Source organism: Podarcis gaigeae, assembly GCF_964106915.1.
Source record: "Podarcis gaigeae genome assembly, chromosome: 3".
In the NCBI taxonomy this organism is placed as follows: Eukaryota; Metazoa; Chordata; class Lepidosauria; order Squamata; family Lacertidae; genus Podarcis; species Podarcis gaigeae.
The window spans coordinates 24675342-24692949 of NC_139680.1; the positions used below are offsets into that span (position 1 = coordinate 24675342).

At 43.5% G+C, this 17608-nt stretch overlaps 1 protein-coding gene across 4 annotated transcripts in view; it reads right to left on the reverse strand.

Annotated features, from left to right (window-relative positions):
• DLGAP2 (DLG associated protein 2) overlaps positions 1-17608 on the reverse strand; it is a 395404-nt gene that overhangs the window by 345874 nt on the left and 31922 nt on the right. Inside the window, exon 2 of one of the 4 annotated variants that reach the window (XM_083730086.1) lies at positions 16279-16388. The exons of the other annotated variants lie outside the window; for them this stretch is intronic. Coding sequence (XP_083586212.1) covers positions 16279-16293 — 15 coding nt within the window. The 5' untranslated portion in view covers positions 16294-16388. The remainder of the gene's footprint in view (positions 1-16278; positions 16389-17608) is intronic. 4 annotated transcript variants of the gene reach the window in all.

Consider the following 17608-nt stretch of genomic DNA (forward strand, 5'->3'; position numbering starts at 1 on the left):
CCCTGCAAGGTTCCTGAGTGGGTGGTCCAGGCACTCATGGAGGAAACTGGTTTTCTAGATCCATTTCAATCAAGGTTTAGGCCCAGTTTGGGCACAGAAACCGCTTTGGTCACCCTGTATGATGACCTCCATTGGGAGACAGGAGAAATGAGTCCCTGTTAATTCTCCTTGACTTCTCAGTGGCTTTTGATACAATCAACCATGTTCTACTTCTGGAGAGGTTGTCTTAGATAGGGGTGGGTGACACTGCTTTGTGGTGGTTCTGGTCCTACTCAGATTGTCATTTCCAGAGGGTGATGCTTAAGCAGTGCTGTTCAGCCCCATGGAACATTCAGTGTTACAGGGAACCAGGCAGAGGGCCTTCTCGGTAGTGGCACCTGCACTGTGGAACGCCCTCCCACCAGATGTCAAAGAGAAAAATAAATACCTAACTTTTAGAAGACATCTGAAGGCAGCCCTGTTTAGGGAAACTTTTAATGTTTAATAGGTTACTGTATTTTAGTGTTTTGTTGGAAGCCGCCCAGAGTGGCTGGGGAAACCCAGCCAGATGGGCGGGGTATAAATAATAAATTATTATAATGTGGGGTTCGTCAGGGTTTGATTCCCCTCCTTCTGTTTCCCTGTATAGGGAAGTTTTTTTAATATTTAATATTTTATTATTATTATTTTATATGTTGGAACTCTGAATAGATTAAAGATAATTGTTGGCATTTAACTTGCACTAAAGTAGATTGACAACAGGGTAGGCTTTTAAGCAAATTTATACCAAAGCTGTGAGTGGCATAAAAATCTTCCACTTGCCTTTTTTGCCTTTGTGGTCATACTAGTTCTGAAAGAGCTATACGGCTATATAAGGCCCAAGATGCCAGCTTTCAAAGGGAAAATCAGTGTTTCCAAAACTCTGTGAAATTAGCCACAGTGAGGAATCCCTTTGGTCCAAGTTACCCATTCCAGGCAGTATAAAGAGAACTAATCCAGAATGTACCAGACCATTTACTAACCAAACTTATTATCCAACACAACTCTTTGCCCACTATTTCATCTGGACACTTGTCTTTGAGCTTCTCCATCAGTAGGGCCATTTCCCAAGTCCCATTCCAGCTTCCCCATATCCTCACGTACCTGCCTGTCTTTCTTGCCGCCTTCTTATCAGCCTTCCTTGTATCTAAGCATTTTGTGACAGCCACACTGTCTTTTCATTTCTCTCACAGAAGTTTATCAATGCTCTTATCACTGAGCTTCTCTTTGCATCAGTTACAATTATCACAAGCATTCCATGCTATCACTGCAGCCTAGCCAGTTACTATTGTGCAGTGAGGAAAAAGAAAGGAACATTGAGTTTTTGGCATATTACTTTAAGAGTCTTCTTTATTCATCGCAATATTTTTAGCACTGATGAGCCATTTTTAGTAAATGGCGCATGTTCAGAGAACAAGTTTTGAATTCATTTCATCAGATGTCCTGTAATAAATGTGCATGTTCAGAACTAAACTGCCTTGCTCTACTTGCTGGGAAAGCCAGCTGCTAAAATGTACAGTGCCGTAACTTAAAATGTTTAGCAAACTAAAGTGTTTAGCAGACCTGAAGTTTTAAAAAAGGGGCCACCAATTTGGTTCAGCTAGTCAGTGGAGTCAAGTTGACAGCTGCCATCAGACTAGCACAGAAGTTATCTGTCACTATGAATCATTACATTACATAATGGCGACATGCTTTATTTTTAAATCACATCAATATCCCCACCACCACCACCATTTCTTGTCTGCCTATTCTAGAAACGTATTGATGCACTTCAGTGACAGAAGACTCTTTACGGTTGCCATTTTTCCATTTAAAAGGTGACTATGGAAACGACAAATAGAAACCGCAGCTGTCATTTTGCAAACAAGTTGGGATCTCAGAGGTTAGTGCTTAATTATAGCACTAGCTATCAATAGCCTTCCTATTCTTGCCAACATCTTGCATAATTGCAGTGTTCCTACCCAATTCAAAAATGCTCAGTGCTGTTAATGATAAACACCTGAAATAGAAACATAAATTAAAAGACAAAGGGCTGCATCCAGTGAAGGCTTTGTCCTATTGGAAAGTGGTTATGCAAGTCAGGGCGTCAAGTTTTCACCAATCCCCCTTATTTACTTTGCTGATTAAGGAGGAGAGAGAGAGGACTGTCAAGGAAAAGAGCAACTCCCTCTTGCCAGAGACTTGAACTGATAGCTTATAGAGGGCTTTTGAAATTAGGATGAAAGCCACATGATGTTCTAGGGGCACAGGTTGTCCAAACCTAATATGCAGTGATATCCCAATATGTTTTAAATGGGTGCCCATACAGGCCCTGTTACACAAGCATAGTGCTAAGGAAAAGTGAGCATGAGATGGGAAGTGCTGGTTGAAGACATTTTGTTGTATGGAGCTTAAAAAGAGGCACAGACACATAGCTCATACCAACACTTGAAATGGGGCAGCTAGACAATATCTGCCTTCATCTATTCCACCGTCCTCTCCCATACTACCACCTAAAACAGAGCTTTCCAAACTGTGTGTCGTGACACGTTAGTGTGTCAGCTGCAGTGTGTAGGTGTGTTGCGCGAATGCTCCTCCCAGGGCTGGAAAGGGGTTAGTTTAACTTCCAGTGTGCTAGTAAAAATTGAATTGCTGTGTGGTGAAATGATGCACATCTAAAAAGTATGTCGCCAACATGGAAAGTTTGGAAAGCAAGTCACTTCACCCAACTGAATGGCAAAGCCATCCTGGGGGGGGGGGGGATGATATCCTGTAAATTTCCCGGGTTTCAAAGGAAGCAGCTTCTCTCCCTCCCTCCTTGCCGGCCAGGGAGAAGGGAGGCTCCAACTGTGTTGCTTGGCTGCGTTGCTCACCCAATAAGGAGTCTAAGAATGACTGGGTGGTGGAGCTTGCATGCCTTGTACCGATCAAATCGGCCGTGTTGCCTGCTCAGCGCTTCCCAGCAGAGAGGTGACGGTGGTTTTCCTTGCTGCACCCCCTTTGACGGGTTGCTGCGCTGTGGGAACCACCGCTTGAAGCTTCATTTGGCTGCTGGATGGGCTTTCTGCCTTTGCCTTGGAGGGGCTCAGAAGTTGAACATACCTGTGCTCGGAATCAGATGGATACGTCATCAACCGCCCACTCACGTTGCAGGGGGAAAAGGTCTGTCTGGAGCGGGGGCACATGATGGGGGGGGGGAGAAATCCCTTATTTTCGAGGCTGCTGGTTCCTTATTTTCAAATCTGTAAGTTGACAGCTATGGTATAATGTTCTCCATGCCTTCATGTGAATATACAATTGCTGGTACTTAGTATGGTCAACTCACCTTAATCTCAGCATATATACTAGATATATCCTATAATGCATATATTATGGGTTAGAACCAGATTTAGCCATGCTTAGAGAAGCTTCACTGAAATCAATTAAATCCTACATCTTGATTCTTTTTTTAACCCTCGCTTCTGTCAGACCTTGCAGTTCCTGAGCACAAACATCTCCCCACAATTTTCATAGGAAATCTGCCAAACTCTGCTCTACAAAGCTGGCAATTTATCACATTTTTGTTTCATTTTGTACCACCAGATATTTAATGTCCTTTTTATTTCCTCCTTTCTATTTCAGTTAATGGATAGAAGCAACTATGGCTTTTGCTAATATTTATCAAGAGCATTGCTGAATGAACTGCAGAAGCAGCTTATGCAAGACACGCAGGTGGCAGATTGGAGGAGAGATGTGGGGGGACGGGACAAAAAGTGGTTGATATAGAAACACAGGATTGATGGGAGTGCAGAGGTGGCAGCAGAAAAGAGTCAAGAGATGGCATTGTTAAGATGTTTTGTCTTTTTAGAAAGAGAGAAATTCCAGCTATGTTTTATGTTTATGTAATGGATTATAGGGACGTGGGTGGCGCTGTGGGTTAAACCACAGAGCCTAGGACTTGCGATCAGAAGGTCGGCGGTTCGAATCCCCGCGATGGGGTGAGCTCCCATTGCTCGGTCCCTGCTCCTGCCAACCTAGCAGTTCAAAAGCACGTCAAAGTGCAACTAGATAAATAGGTACCGTTCCAGCGGGAAGGTAAATGGTGTTTCCGTGCGCTGCTCTGGTTCGCCAGAAGCGGCTTAGTCATGCTGGCCACATGTCCCGGAAGCTGTACACCAGCTCCCTCAGCCAATAAATTGAGATGAGTGCCGCAACCCCAGAGTCGGTCATGACTGGACCTAATAGTCAGGGGTCCCTTTAACTTTACCTAATGGATTATAGTTTATGTCATGTGGAAGCCTTAAGAGATTATCCTCTTCTCCACCTACAGGGTGCATGCAGAAGGTGCTAGCTTCAATCCCTGGCATCTGCAGGTAGGGCTAGGAGGGATTCCTGTCTGAACCCCTATAAATTGTTGCATCATTCACTGCCGACAGCACTTAGCTTGATGGACCAAAGGTCTGATTCAGCGGAAGGAGGCTTCCAGTGTTCCAATGTAAGGTTTCCAGTCAGAATCAGGCATGCAATACAATCTAGGATTCAGTAACTGGAATTAAACCTTCTCAGTGCACTGCTATATCAGGCATAGTATATTATGTGTGCTGTGATGTAGCTATGGGAAGAGAGGTAAAGCTTTCCCATGCTTCATCTAGGACGAATCAGCCTATTTTTTCCCATGCCCTCAGCATGCAAACATCTCTCAGGAGAAGTGGAATAACACAGGAGGAGCTGGGTAAAATAGCAAGGCAAGTCCTATGATGAAGTGCAAGAAGCCCTGTCTGGTATAGATGCAGTTTGACTGGTTACTTTGGAGCATGTCCCTTGCAGTAACTTAGCAACAGGAAAGGTGCTCTACAGCTTATTTTTGGTACATCAGTTCTGCAGAATGGTGGCCTCAGGGGACACATTCCAGACCAGGACCTAAGTCCATTGATTTAAGTGTGTGTTCCTCTGGGTTTCTGAGCATTCATCTCCATCCCAACATGGGATTGGCCATGGTAAGTCTCATTCTACCATAAAAGCAACTCCCATGCTAGAATTCAAATAATTTAAAGGATGTAGCAGAAATGATGGATACACAAAATGGTTTCATAGGTAGGTAAGTAGGTAGGTAGACAAATAGACACACACAGAGAGAGAGAGAGTTTAAAGCCTATCATTGCTGATTATGAGCTAAAGCAATCCAGACGTTCAGCCCATGATTGAGAGGACTATAATAAAGTGTGCATTAATCCATAAACCATTCACTCAAAGCAACCTTTCACCCCTGGTGTAGCAAGGGGAACACTTTCTCTGTTTGCAGCCCCACAACAACTGCATAATTAAACATTTGATATAGCAAGCATAAGGTCACTGGCTGCTGAATGTTGTAGACAAATAAATGCCCCGGGCTTGGAAACAAACCTCTTCACTTAGATGTTTGCTTTCCAATAAATGTCTCAGCATAAGGATGGTGAGAGGCGAGGGAGAAAGCACTCCAGTGACAGCTTTCTTTTCCTTTGACCTTATCTGCTAATTAACTGCGAATATAAGGGATAGTTAAAGTAATATACACAACAGGGGCCTGCCAAGGGTAGAATGTGGGAAGGGGAATAAGTGATTGGAAATCATAATCATAAGAGGGAGGGAACTATAGCTAAAACTCCGGCAAAATTTCAAAAAGGAAGGAAGGTAGCAGCCAATCCCCATCAGTTCCTGCTGAAGTGTATGGGAGCTACAGTTTTCTGCACTTCCCAATCCAATGTACAGAACACATATATTTTTGTTACTATCAATATTATTATTTTTTTGAGTTTTATTCATTTATTAACATTCTTATGTTACATCAGTAAACATTATCATATTACATCACAAGGCTTATTATAATATAATTTTCAGCATGTATACAAAGTTTATATACAAAGTTTATACACCTAAAGGGAAAAAATAACAAGGGCAAAAAACTATTCCAAGATCATATATGTACCAACACTTTGGACTTCCTGTCAATCCCGTTGTATATTCCTTTTTTTACAAATGAATGTACTCTTATTATTGTATATTTCTTTACATTTTAGCTAATACATTCCTATATCAATATGTACCCTTGGTCTTATTTCTCAACTCAGTCTCTCTCCAGTGTCAATCGAATGCTAGCATAGATAGCAAACCTTTACTGTATTTTTGAACATATATCTTATATCTATCCCACTTTTCCATAAATTTTTGTTTTGAATTGCCTCTCAGGCTATTTGTCAACTGCACCATTTCAGCAAATTCTTGTAGCTTGTTATGCCAATCCGTTATTGTCGAGACTTCTTCTTCCTTCCACCCCTTTGCCACAAAGGTCCGAGCTGCAGCCGTTGCATATATATAAAAATACCTCCCTATTTATTATTTTTAAAAACACTCTTTGGGAAAGGATAGGGTTACAAAAACCAAGGCTACTACAATTGCAAAGCGAGAGAAATCCCAGCTATAGCTCATTTGTTTTACTCGCACACAATTTAGATAAGCCTCAACAGAAAAATTAAATTAAGATACCTTGGTGTCTGGCATATTTAAACTACTCAGGTGTTTTCCCAAGGTCAATAAAGTATCTGGTTCTATCTTTATTAATGTGCTTGTGGCTAAAGTTAGCTTTATGGTCAGGAAACAGGTAGGTAACCTTGCTTATGTGGGAAGAATGCAACTTTCGATGCTTGAGAAATCTAAAAGTACAACCAAGTGTGCTTGACTCAGTATTGCTGTCACTTACAGAAGCTACTGAGGCATGTCAGTCCTCAGTCGCTCCTTTTTCCCTTTTCATATATTTTAAAGAATGAGCAAGCGAAGTTGAGCCATGACAAATATCCCTGCCTACCACAGATTTGTTCTATTCTGAGTTTAGAATGCTGTAGAGTTTAGAAACTATAGAAGTCTGTGAAGTGCCACTCGACTCATTCCAGCCCACTATGGCTTCCATGCACACTGTGTACATTTAGACTACATTTAAAACCCATGACTTCCTCCAGAGAATACTGTGGACTGCAGTTTACCCCTCGCAGAGCTACAATTTCCAGCAACAGTTCCTAGGAATCTTTCGGGGAACGCCACATGATTCAAACATACGTGGTGTGCATGCACCCTCTCAGGATCATTCCATGGGGAGAATAAACACATCTGAGTTCAAAGGTCTGCTGCACCTGCAAAAGATTACAAATTGGAGACTAACGGTGCAATTCCATGCATCTTTACTCAGGAGTTGTCCTGCTTTTTCCAGTGATGCTACCTTCCTTATGTGTTTAAAACTGCAGACAGACTGTACAGTTATAAATATGTAGGGGGGCCATGTGTCCTATTTTGCAAACCTCGATTTGAGATGTTCTCAGAGGGTAGCCCTCTATTTGAAAGGCAGCCAGGTTAAAGATGAAGAGCCACCAGAAGGGAGAAAAGGGGCTCTGCAGTTTCCCATTAACAGCGAGCATCTGACCTGGTCTGTGGAGGCTGGGAAAAAGGCAAATTCCATGTTGGGAATAATTCAAAAACCTCCACAAAACTGACAATACCACACAATGCAACTGGGAATATTGTGCACCATGTCAAAGAGAAAAACAACTACCACACTTTTCCAAGACATCTGAAGGCAGCCCTGTTTAGGGAAGCTTTTAATGTTTAATAGACTATTGCATTTTAATCTTCTGTTGGAAGCTGCCCAGAGTGGCGGGGGAAATCCAGCCAGATGGGTGGGGTATAAATTATTATTATTACTATTATTATTATTATTATTATTGGCAATTAGTGGGGAGTGGCTGGAAGAAAGATTACAAAGTTGGGGACATGATAAGAGATGCATCCAATTTTTCTTCCTCTCTCTTAATACTAGAATCTGGGGTCATCCAGTGATTTTCTTTACTTTGCTGCACTTATATCCTGCTCTTCCTCCCAAAGGAAACCAAACAGAGGGAGGTTCAGGACAGGCAAGAGCAAGTATTCACACAACATGTATTCAAAATATGCAGTCTGCTTTTGCAAGGCATAGTAATGGACAGCTATAGAAGGGGATTAGATGAATTCCTGGAGAATAAAGGCTACCCATGGCTACTAGGCAAGAGGCCTATATGTTACCGCCAGTGCGGGAGGAAGTATGGCCTCAGCCAGTTGCTCAGCAACAGCAAGAGGGCTATTGTGCTTGTGTCCTGCTTTTGGGCCTCCCAAAGGCATCTGAATGGTCACTGTGGGAAAGAGGACGTTGGATGAGAAAGGCCTTTGGCTCTTCTTATTCGTAAGTGGAAATGAGCAATTAAGAACCATTGGTTAGTGCCAGTTATTATCTTATTAAAAAAGGTTGAAACAGTTTTACACTCTTTGTCAGCTGATAGATAACTTAATGGAGTACATTCCATTATACCTACATTTTCACACATATTAATCAACTCCAAAGCCATCTTTAGAGCTATTTAACACAGGACTCTCTTTTTTTTTAGTCCATACAAGCAGTCCTGATCAACTATGGGAATGGAGTCAGCAGCAATTATCATTACTAGACTGGGAAATGGGTTTTTTTGGGGGGGGGGTTCTGTTCATGAGAACAGAATAGGGCTCATTCTAACTGACTTTGAAATCTCTGATCCCAAAGATACATGGGAAATTATTAGGAAGACTCTTACAGAAAAAAGTGCTCTCGCCATGCTTGAGGTTGCAAAGCATAGCACCTGCTCTCCTATCCACTTAAATCTGCCTTTGTGTAGAGATTTCCAAAAGGGATACATGACAAATCTGAAGAAACATGAATCGTGTAGGCTGTTTATGTTGGCCAGATTTAACATGTTTCCCTCGGTGGTAGTGAGAGGAAGATATTTAGCTATCCCAGAATCTGAGCATCTCTGCAAATGCAGTAAAAAGGAACTAGATACTTTAGAGCATATATTCTTTTCCTGTGATTATGGCAGTTATGCCAGAATACAATTATATGAGGCCCTAAAATTCAATAAACAGATTTTTACTCAACCAACTGTTCAGGACATGCTGGCGGACAGCGATGATCAAATTACTTTAATAGCGGCCGAATTTTTAAGAGCTGTCCATGAAGAAAGAATGGGCCGTGATAAGGAGACTTAGTGGTTGTTAATGGTAGGTGATGATGTTACGTTGTATTATTATTTTATATTATATTGTATTATGTTATTCATGTACACCGGTTAATTTCTGGGAGTTAAGAATAGGACTAGGATAAATTGTGTTTGCTGTACCCATATTTTATACAGTTTTTATAAGATGTCTGTTTGTTAATGTGTGGTGTGATATGCCTAATAAAGGATTCTGAATTGAATTGAAATTGAGAGGAGCAAAAGCTTTGGAAGACGATATTTCTCAGCTCTTCTAGGGAAGTATATTTTGATCGGGAGCCACTGCGATCCTGTGGTTCTTGTTGTTCGGTCTTTGTGAATATTTCTATAATCTTCTAAGGGCATTTAATGCTGAGGATTAAACTGACACACTCATTTACTGCTGATTACAATCTCTGTGGTAGCTTTAGAATACGGTCAGTCACCCAACAGAGAAAAATACATAGTAATGTAGCATTAAAGGCTTTATAAATGGGTAACTGATAAACAACTGCGGGAGGGAATAGACATGTGTTGGTTTAAAACAGATATGGGAATAACTTCCTCCTTGGGGTAAGCCCTCCAGGAGGCGTCTCTCTCTCTCTCTCTCTCTGGTCACACACATGTTATTTCCCCCAAGACACACCCATCACCAGTCCAGCTTTCGACCCTCCTTGTGTGTTTCTGCTTTGATAATGGTCCTTATTTGTCTCGAAGGTGGATAGACAGGTCTGAGAATAAACTAACCTTTGTTGCACAAAGGTAAAACCCGCACATGTTGCTCTGCCTACTTTTGCCTTTGGCACCACACATCACTAGAATGTGGTCCCTAGAAGGTTGCCTCAGCCCTCAGGCTGCAAAAAAAGTTCCCTATTCCTTCGCTATGGTAACATTGGGAAGCATACAACTGCATGGGTGGAGAAATGGCTGCAAGGATTTTCTCGCCAGGTCATTGCCTCCTCTCCTTAGAAGGTAACAATCAGATGGGAAGAATCCATGTGGCTCTGCCCACATGGTTCTAGAGGTTGAAATATCACCACAGTGGCACAGGAAGTAGCTGCAGGGACAGGGAGAGCACACTGCCGCATGTTAGCCTGGCACATTGACACCTTCACTAGAGGAAAGAACCATCACTGTAAGCAAAAGCAAAGAAAACAAAAATGGTTTAGAGCTTATTTGGTGTTGAGAACTGAAATACGGTGCAAATGGATTTTGGGGAGCTTAATTCAGAGATAAGTAAGACGACAACACATGCTACCCCATGGCATGGCAGTCTAAAACAGTGCTGAAATATATATTTCGGTTTACACCTATTTAGAGCTGTTGCAGGGGAGTGTTGGGCAAATCTGAAGGAGCGTCTCCACCCCCATCGTTCTACCGCCTTCTGGCGGTTCCCTCACTGTGAAAAGCAAAGCTACAGGGAGCCAGGCAGAGGGCCTTATCAGTAGTGGCACCCGTCCTGTGGAACGCCCTCCCACCAGATGTCAAAGAGAACAACAACTACCAGACTTTTAGAAGACATCTGAAGGCAGCCCTGTTCAGGGAAGCTTTTAATGTTTGATGCATTACTGTATTTTAATACTTTGTTGGAAGCCACCCAGAGTGGCTGGGGAGCCCCAGCCAGATGGGCGGGGTATAAATAATAAAATATTATTATTAAGATGATGGTTATAAAGGGAATTGCAAAACCAGGTCATGTGGCAACTTCCTGAAGCTAATCTATCTGGTCAAATGTGATGGACTCCATGGAAAGTTCCAGCTGCTGGGAAATGGTAACATAATTGTTGCATAAATAAATTGCTAATTAGTCGGGTAACTAAACTACAATATCTAACAGAGTAGTGGTTGGAATGCTGGGCTGGAACTGGGGGAGACTTGGATTCAAAACCCCACTCAGACGTGGAACTCATTGTGTCACCACAGGCTAGCCACTTTCTAGGCCTAATCTACCTCACAGGGTTGTTGTGAGGATAAAAGAAGGGAGGAAGAGGCATGTAACACCTGAGCTCCTTGGAAGAAGATCAGGAATAAAAAATACAGTGGCATCTCGGGTTTCGAACGTCTCCATTGACAAACGTTTCAGAACTCGAACGGCGAAAACCCGGAAGTAAACGCTTCCGTTTTCGAACGTGCCTCGGAAGTCAAATGGCTTCCGCTGAGGTACTACTGTATTTTTCTCGATTTCCTCTGTAAATTTGCAGGCTGCCCTTTGCGCCTCAGTTTTTGAATGTTTCACAAGTCCAATGGTCTTCCGGAACGGATTATGTTCAAAAACTGAGGTTCCACTGTATATAGTAACAGTACGTGTTCATGGGGGGGGGGGGTAAACTTTCCTCCACCCTGAATCAACAGCATAATATGCAATGTGGAGTAAAATCAAGACTTGTTCTGCTAATAAAATTTAGGGGCTCTTCCTGTAAATGAATCCTTAGCAGCAATGAACTTTAATTGCAGATGATGGGAGGAATTCAACGTAGCACTGTGGCAATCATTCTGTCCCTGCAAGCATTTCAGCCTGCCAGATGGAACGAACCCCCCCCCCCCTGTGTGCTCTTCTTTGGTTCTCCCAACAAAAAAACCAAACTGATGGGCACATGGGAGGGAAAGGGGGGGGAACCTCTGTTAGATTTGCATAAGTCCTTCCACTAGCGGAACACATTACTTGAATCCAGCCCTATGATGAATTGTTATCCGTTAGCATACAGGCTCTGTCTTTCAAGATGACTTTGTATATTCAAAGTATAAAGCTACATTCACAGTCAGTTCCTCTGAAATATAAAAGACAGTTTCATTGCATTTGTGTGCACAGTGCAAAGATTTTTGTGTGAGCTGCTATATTGCTTTTGTGAGTTTGGGGAGCGGCAGGTAGGTTGCATGATGTCCGAGTCCCTTCTGGTTCCTGGATCATACAAGGGCTGAAATCAATTGCTCAATGAGCCAAGCAAGGGGCAGAATGGAAGTTGCTCTATGACAAAAGGGCAAATGAGGGGCCCCTCCCTCATCAAACTGGTGCTGAGAGAGAACTGAGCTAGAAGCAGCCAGAAGCCTGAGACTATTCTTCTTGAACCCAAGGCTGTGGCTATGGGAGAAGCATGACCTCCTAGGGTGCTAATGCCACGAGCCCCTCCATCTTAAGACTTAGCTTGTATACATGTGTCAATAAACCATATATCCTAAAGACAGCACAGTGTCCGCTGTCCCTCATTCCAAGGAAACTGAACCTAGGGTAAGCACCCAGAACTCTTGGAATCTGGCACCGCTGGGAGATTGTGGGTGGCATGCAACACTACGTTGACATCATTCTAATGAAAGAAAGCTAGTAACAGAAATACAATGAATTAAACCACCACCGTAACAAGAATCAAAATCCTGCTAATCAATTACCCCTCATAATATGCTGTCTCCAAGAGATTTTTTTTTTTTTTTTACAAATCTGATTTTTGGTTTGGCAAGAAGTTTTGTGTAGATAAAACACAAGCATAAAAGAAAGCAGCTTTGAAAACATTCTTAAGCTAAAAGCCTAAAACAAAGCAAACCCTGTAATCAGGATAGGCTGCTCCTTTGCTCACGTGAATGAATGATGTTGTGGCTTATAAACACACACATGCTTTGCAAAAAGGAATTTATTAACAATATCATGATCATTTTTGTTAAGCACACACTAGGGGGTGCTGCTGTAATATTATTTATATGATTTTTAAAAAACGTGAGCTTCAGAGCACTTGTTTCTGAGTTTTTGCAATGCATTAAAGTCTTCAGCAGCCCCAAAATGTTAAGGGTGAGGGAATTATGATAAAAGCAAAAGATAGATTAATTACTTAAGTCATTACTACATCAGAAACAATCAGCCCAACTAAATTAAAGTAACGCACCATCAGCCAGCTAATTTGAGAACAATCTTTTCCCAATAAATGTTGAACTGTGTTGGGAAGAGAGATAGGGCAGTCAGGATAAATGTTGTTTTGGGACGCTCTGGGACCTGGCAGTCTGCTTAGCAGGGGTGCCATGCGATAGCTCAGTTGGTTAGAGCATGGTGTTGATAACACCAAGGTTGCAGGTTCGATCCCCATATGAGACAGCTGCATATTCCTGCATTGCAGGGGGTAGGACTAGAATAGATGACCCCCCTCAGGGTCCCTTCCAACTCTACAATTCTATGGTTCTATGGTGCAACTCCAAGTTTGGACCACTGGAGATGCAGATAGGTATTTTACGGTAGCCTTTCCCAACCTGATGTCCTCCAAATGTTGTAGACTATAGCTCTCATCAATGCTGGCCATAGGCTATGTTGGCTTGGGCAGTTGAAAATTGAAGCTCAACGCTAATAATAATAATAATAATAATAATAATAATAATAATAATAATTATAATTATAATTTTTTATATCCTGCCCTCCCCAGCCGAAGCCGGGCTCAGAGCATTCTAAAATCATTTCATTATAAAATTAATTCAAATCAGATTAATGGCAACCATTGGGCTAGAGTTCTGTGAGGATTGCCAGAGGAGGGAGTCAGGCTTTGCCCTGGCCAAAGGCCTGGTGGAACAGCTCTGTCTTGCAGGCCCTGCGGAAAGATGTCAAGTCCCGCAGGACCCTAGTCTCTTGTGACAGAGAGTTCCACCAGATCGGAGCCGCAGCCGAAAAATCCCTGGCTCTGGTTGAGGCCAGCCTAACCTCTCTGTGGCCTGGGACCTTCAGGATGTTTTTGTCTGAAGACCGTAAGTTCCTCTGTGGGACATACCAGGAGAGGTGGTCCCATAGGTACAAGGGTCCTAGGCCGTATAGGGCTTTGAAGGTTAAAACCAGCACCTTAAACCTGATCCTGTACTCCACCGGGAGCCAGTGCAGCTGGTATAGCGCCGGGTGAATGTGATCCCGCAGCAAGGACCCTGTAAGGAGTCTCGCCGCGGCATTCTGCACCCGCTGGAGTTTCTGGGTCAGTCTCAAGGGCAGCCCCACGTAGAGCAAGTTACAATAATCCAGTCTGGAGGTGACCGTCGCGTGGATCACAGTGGCTAGGTCAGGGCGAGAGAGGTAAGGAGCCCACTGCTTAGCTTGGCGGAGATGAAAAAATGCCGCCTTTGTTATAGCTGCAATCTGCGCCTCCATGGAAGGGGAGGTGTCGAAGATTACACCCAAACTCTTAATGGACGGTGCTGGCACTAATTGCGCCCACGATACTGGGATACTGGCTGCTCTCAAGTGTGTGAGGATAAGCTGCCTGCATTCTGGTCCACTTGTTTAATTTATTCACTATTACATTTATATCTTCCAAGGAACTCAAAGTTGCATATTTGGTTCTTCCCTGCCCACCCCATTTTATCCTTACAACAAATAATCCTGTGAGATAGCTTGGGCTGAGGAGTAGTGCTGGCCCAAGGTCACTGAGTGAGCTTCATGGCTGACGAAGTATTTGAACGTTGGTCTCCCAGGTCTAGTCCAACACAGACCCATCGCACTTGGAACACACCTCTCTGTATCATTAGATAACTTTCCCCTGGACTACGTCAGCTGAAGTTGAGGACCTGAATAATGACTTCTCCATCCTCCACAGCTGGGACCAAGCCAGGCATGACATGGAGATCAGGTACTAGGAACACCCAAAATTGTTGGTTTGATAACTAGAAGCTACATTGGGTTGTTCCAAAGATCGGAGAAGGGAGGAAAGAGGGCACATAATCCTTTCCTCTTATGGCTTTTCACTGATATAAACTCCCCCTCTTTATAAGATATTATTAGCCCAGGGGAGGAGGAATCAGATAAGTCTTATTTGACCTTTACTGGCTGACCTTTTCAGGCTGACTTTGTTACCCTGCATGAGCTCCTTAAGATGTTTCTCCCCACTCCCACCCCTTGCTTTGCTTTAAAAGCCATGATTCTTGGCTTGCTGGTGGATTTAGCTCTGGGGAGTCATGGCAGAGCAGTGGTTCAAATTCCCACTTGGCTTTGAAGCTCACTGGTTAACCTTAGTCAAATCTTGACCCAGCCTGCCTCACACTGCTGTATGGCCACTTGGGAGATCGTTGGGTGAGGTGGGAGGGCTTAATATGTCCCAGATTAAGTATAAATGCTTTTTTATATATCTTTTGTTTATCTTTTTTTGCTATTTTTCAGGGAAATTGGGGAAAAAATGAGAATGCCAACATGGGTTGCATACGTCCGGATTTTCCTGGACATTTCCTGATTTCTTCCTGGACACTGCTTCCGACCGCAGTATTCCATGTATATCCAGGGAATTCCGAACATATGGCAACCCTAGCTAAAGGTGCTTGAGTCGCCAGGAGATACTGGATGGCTTCGGTCCGGTATACCTGAAGGAGCGTCTCCACCCCCATCGTTCTGCCCGCACACTGAGGTCCAGTGCCGAGGGCCTTCTGGCAGTTCCCTCGCTGCGAGAAGCCAAGTTACAGGGAACCAGGCAGAGGGCCTTCTCGGTAGTGGCACCCACCCTGTGGAACGCTCTCTACCAGACTTTTAGAAGACATCTGAAGGCAGCCCTGTTTAGGGAAGCTTTTAATGTTTAATAGGTTATTGTATTTTAATATTTTGTTGGAAGCCGCCCAGAGTGTTTGGGGAAACCCAGCCAGATGGGCGGGGTATAAATAATATATTATTATTATTATTATTATTATTATTATTATTATTATTATTATTATTATTCCTCTCACCCACTGCAGCTCCCATATGGCACTTCTCCCTCTCCTTTCTCACCATCCCACCAGTGCAGCAGTAGGGAACCTATGGCCCCTCCAAATGTTGCTGGACCAGAACTCCCATCATCCCATGCTAGCTGGGGCAGATGAGAGTCCAGCATCATAAGGAAGAGCCCAAGGTTGCCCAACCCTGCTCTAATAAACAGGGGACAGGACTTGCTTACTGTTCTATAGGTGTTGAGCTGCGTTGAGCACATCTGCCCAGCAGCAGCAGCAGTTGTGCTACATGAGCAATCTTGAGAACAAATGAACATGCTATTTGCACAAGAACTTCCCACCTCACAGTCACTGGAGACATGCTAGCACAGTTCTGAACCAGTAGTCTAACCAGTATACACATTCGCTTTTAACTACCTTTCCAACAGCCTCAGCCCATCCATTTTTAGGCTACTCGACATAAACCAAGAGCAACCGAGTTAAACCAGTGCAGGTGACCATTCCCCAAGTACTTGTTACGGCATATTTCCTGGGCAACTGCACGACTTCAGTGCAAAAAGAAGCATTTGTCCTGGGAGGTTAACAGTACCTGAGTTGTCCCCATAATGTCTGAGCCTTGTGTGCGTTGCAGGCATTCACAAGAAGATGCAGTGGGTGAACTTGTGGCAGTTACATTCGCACGTCAGAGGATGAGAAACCCTAAGATGAGGAATGAATAGAAATGGGGGAAAACGATTTCATAGCAAAAGGCAAGAAGCCCCAGCCACCCACCCATACCCCTATGCAAAAAAAGGAGAGAGAGAAAAGCGCGTAAGTGCATGTGGTGTTCACATAAAACAAGAGAGTAAAAAAATGAAGGTCCCACATAGCACTTATTTCAGCTGAATGCAGTAAAGGAGCATGAAAGAAGCAAGCAGAGCCAAAAGTCAAACAAATGACCTGTACAGGATTTATAAGATTTGACTCTGAATGTGTGGAAACATTATATTGTTTAAGGCCGCTTTTATGCAAAAGAAACGCAAAGCATGCTTTGTTGTTGTTGTTGTTTTCCCCATTTGGTAGAACGGGGTGATCCAAATTTTGCTTGGACTGGATAGTATCAGATTAAGAATATTTTCAGATGCCATGGAATGATCTCAGGTGGAGGGGAGGAGATTTGTGTTGGGAGGCAACACTCCAAACCTACTTATGTTCACTGACGAGCTTGAAAAAGCAGAGTTCCAGATCTCATGGGAGACCCCCCCCCCAACCTAAATACAGTTTTACATATGTGGCCCGCAAACAGGTTTTCAAATGAACATAAACAGGTAAGGATGAGGCCTTCTGCCCCATGCTTGCACATCATCTGAAAAGGGCTAAGGATGCACAGCAGGGAGGGAGAATTTAGGCCTGAGGGCCAAATGCAGTTCTCCAAGCCCTTGGGACTCTCCTTGGACCACCTGTCAAGTACTTTTGCATGGCTTGAACTATGGCAATGCTTTTTTGCTCCATCTTGTGAGTGGAGAGCAGGGCTCTGACTTTTATGTGGCTGGAACGGGGGAACAAGCCACAGTTCAAAGGGAAGCACAGCTCAATGTCAATGGCTCCGCCCACTTTTTAGCCCCCGGCCCCGCCCACCACTTGCATGTAGGCCCCAGAAAGTTGCCTGCAAGGGAATTCAGTCCTCTGCAAGGAAAAGGTCCCCTATCCATTAAGTACAAAGAACCAAATGAAACGCAACCGTGTTATTTATATATTTATTTAGATGTCCCGGAAGCACCAAAATAAACTCTGGTGTGCAAATAAGTACCAGGCGTGTTCTGAGACACCAGGTTCCAAAAACTCTCCTGCCCGCTATTCAGCAGCTGCCCTTTCAGCTATAGCCACCTTGTGCCATTGCTGCCAATGCATCAGGTAAGTGAAAGGAAGGAGGGGAAAGG